The sequence below is a fragment of the Helicoverpa armigera genome, chromosome 7 (assembly GCF_030705265.1).
Source record: "Helicoverpa armigera isolate CAAS_96S chromosome 7, ASM3070526v1, whole genome shotgun sequence".
NCBI classification, from domain to species: domain Eukaryota; kingdom Metazoa; phylum Arthropoda; class Insecta; order Lepidoptera; family Noctuidae; genus Helicoverpa; species Helicoverpa armigera.
In genome coordinates this window covers 2383256-2386626 of record NC_087126.1, presented here as the reverse complement: position 1 = coordinate 2386626, position 3371 = coordinate 2383256, and the positions used below count along the sequence as shown (strand labels likewise).

The window sequence follows — 3371 nt, the reverse complement described above, 5'->3', positions numbered from 1 at the left end:
ACGAGTTGGGAGTTGCAGGGGTCTTGTTGGAGGCGATAATTGGGTGGTAAATATTGCAGAATACTGTTTAGTGTTTCTTTAATCAATGAAGTGGACATCAATAAAGTCCATTGACGTAATTGTCGTGACAATAAAAATCAAGTGTGAAAAAACAATGAAAGTAATACAAATAAGAAGTATTGATTTCAATTATTTTACTGTTAATATTGAAGTTGATATTAATTAAAAAAAAAACAACATTGATTAGATCAATTAAATCCATAAAAGGCATGAAAACTGTTTGTTAACAATTCTATACACAGGGACAACAATGATTTTTTTACGCAATTCAAATAAATAAATGGATTAAAAAATAATTGTAATTTAGTTTTCCATCTGTTAAAACAGTAAATAAGCATCTATGGAAAGACATTTTCATATAAAAGACTGTGATTTTTTAGATATTCGTCAGTGTGTCTTTGTAGTTTGTTTCATTGGCAAGATTGGCAAAATGAGGGCTAATATCGTGGTACTGGCTTTTCTGATTATGGCGGTAAGTAAAATCCTAACATAGTTTGTGTTTCCCGAAAGCTAAAAACTAGTGTGTTCATGTCAAGAGAAATCTATAGGATAGGTACTTCTTGGCAAGCGTTCTCTATCTTTGACCACATCGTTGCTCACATTCAGGTAGAAATCGTGGTCAAAGGCCTGTATGAAAAATACCATTACCCATTTTTTGTGAATGTCCATACAGTAATAGAGTAATGTTATACGAAAACAGAATGAATATGTTAAAGAAATTGAATAAAACATTAAAAGACCTTTAGCAGTAAGCTCACCACTGGCTTTCAGAAATCGATGCTATAGTGACTCGTCCCATTTGATTACAAGTTTAAGGGAAGTGAACAAGTTTGCTTGGATATAAAAAATCATGTATTATTTTTCTTTCAGATATGTTGCGTTACCCAAGCAGCTCCAGGTTTGTAAGACTTATTGTAACAAAAAAAAAACTTTTTAACTACCTAATCTTAAAAAAAACAAAAAGCTATGTTAGTAGTTTTTTCAGTACAAGGGCCAAAATACATAAAATAAAGAGTAAATCAAAATACTGTTGTTGAGAGTTTGGTTTTAAAGTTCCACATAATAATAATTTATCGGAACTGAGCGCCTTTTCAAATAAGTATTTGTTTACAGAGGAGTTTCGTTGTAGGAGGGGACATCAGCATAAGTTATAATTTTTTGAAGCTCGACCTTTAGAAATTCCCTTATAAAACTTTAGATGATGTTCCAACAAAACTATATGCAGTTTTAGATGGCATATATTCTTACTATTAGATTAATAACTTACAAATGCTTTTCATGGCCATATATTTCTTGACTTAAAAGATATACTGCTTTTTTAGGATGTGTAAAACCACCACCCACATCGTCATCAACTACTACAACCACTACGAGTACTACAAGCACTACAAGTACAACTACACCTAGACCTTGTGCAAACACAACATCAACTACTACAACTAGTACCAGTACTACAACTACTCCAAAAACGACTACAACAACTACTACACCTAGACCTTGTGACAACACCACTTCAAGCAGTTCTACGACTAGCACAACTTCAACTAGTTCTAGCACTAGTAGTACCAGTACTACAACTACTCCAAAAACGACTACAACAACAACTACTACACCTAGACCTTGTGACAACACCACTTCAAGTAGTTCTACGACTAGCACAACTTCAACTAGTTCTAGCACCAGTAGTACCAGTACTACAACTACTCCAAAAACGACCACTTCAACTACAACTACTCCAATACCTGACACTAACACAACTTCAACTACAACAACCAGTTCGAGTACCAGTACTACAACTACTCCAAAAACGACGACTTCAACAACAACTACTACTCCTTGTGCAAATACAACTTCAAGTTCAAGTACAACTTCAACTAGTTCAAGCACCAGTAGTACTAGTACTACAACTACTCCAAAACCCGATACTAACACAACTTCCACTTCGACAACTAGTACCAGTACTACAACAACCCCAAAAACTACTACTTCAACGACAACTACTCCAATACCTGATACTAACACAACTTCCACTACGACAACTAGTTCAACCACCAGTACCAGTACAACTACTCCAAAAACAACAACTACTACTGCTCCTTGTGCAAATACAACTTCAAGTTCAAGCACAAGTTCAACTACGTCAACTAGTTCAAGCACCAGTAGTACTAGTACTACAACTACTCCAAAACCTGATACTAACACAACTTCCACAACGACAACTAGTACCAGCACTACAACAACTCCAAAAACGACTACTTCAACAACTACACCTAAACCTTGTGACAATACCACATCAAGCTCCTCTACGACATCTAGCACAACTAGTTCAAGCACCAGTACTAGTACTACAACTACTCCAAAAACTACTTCTACTACAACAACTACACCTAAGCCTTGTGCTAACACCACATCTAGCTCCTCGTCGACATCTAGCACAACTTCCACTACGACATCTACTTCAAGCACCAGTACTACAACTACTCCAAAAACGACAACTGTAAAATCTTGTGCTAACACAACTAGTACGACTACAACTACGACTCCACAACATTGTACAACTCCTACTACAACTACTACGACTACTACAACTACTACTAGTGCCCCTACTACAACTACAAAACGTTGTATTCGTGTGTGGAACTATGATCTCAGTTTCTAGTAAAAATCGGTGGTTTAAGAACTTGTATAGTAATTTAGATGGTATAGTTTTGTTAAACTTCTGTATCTTTTTCTTTTCGTTTTGGGGGTTCATTAATAAATGCTTTTTCTTTTAATGTAGTAAGATTTGTTATTTTTTCTATTTTTTGGCGACTAGTCCTTAGTCTCATATCATCATCATAGTGTATTAATATTAATTAAATATGTTTTAGTACAAGGAACAGGGAAACTTTTGGTACAAGGAAATTAAAGGTATATTTTCTTATTGAAATAAATTATTATTTTCATAACTTGACTGTGTTTTTTTTTAATATTTCTGCTGATATTTAAAATCTGCTCTAGCGAGAAAGATGGAGTGTTTACTGAAGTGGAAAGAACATTTATGGAACTGCAGCTAGCTGATTGCAACCGCAAGGTAGCTAGACCTAGATCCGCTTTGGAAGAGCATTTATTTCTTTTACCTTACCGCTTATAACACAAGAAAAATACAATAAATAAGAAAACCTATCAGTGTCAACCTCTATAGTTTTTTTTAAATAAATTACTGCTTCTAGAGTTTCCTGCTTTGTTCTTCCTAAGAAGATCAGCCAAATATGTATGACTAAGTATAGTGTACAAGCATTTGCGTAGACACAGGCGCACTCCCTATTCCT

The 3371-nt window shown here is 34.8% G+C and overlaps 1 protein-coding gene across 1 annotated transcript; it reads left to right on the top strand.

The window, feature by feature from the left end:
- Positions 1–458: 458 nt before the first annotated feature.
- Positions 459–3008, top strand: LOC110378424 (mucin-2). Its single transcript, XM_049847781.2, has 3 exons — positions 459–532; positions 931–958; positions 1383–3008. Exons 1-3 carry the CDS (start codon positions 491–493, stop codon positions 2717–2719), a joined length of 1407 nt encoding a protein of 468 aa, XP_049703738.2. The 5' UTR covers positions 459–490; the 3' UTR covers positions 2720–3008.
- The last annotated feature ends 363 nt before the right edge of the window (positions 3009–3371 follow it).

Bases quoted from the DNA above. Each gene is read 5' to 3' on its own strand.
- LOC110378424 (XM_049847781.2), top strand. From the start codon at position 491: ATGAGGGCTAATATCGTGGTACTGGCTTTTCTGATTATGGCG. The intron at 533-930 runs GTAAGTAAAATC...TTTTTCTTTCAG, and splicing joins TGGCTTTTCTGATTATGGCG to ATATGTTGCGTTACCCAAGC. The intron at 959-1,382 runs GTTTGTAAGACT...CTGCTTTTTTAG, and splicing joins CGTTACCCAAGCAGCTCCAG to GATGTGTAAAACCACCACCC.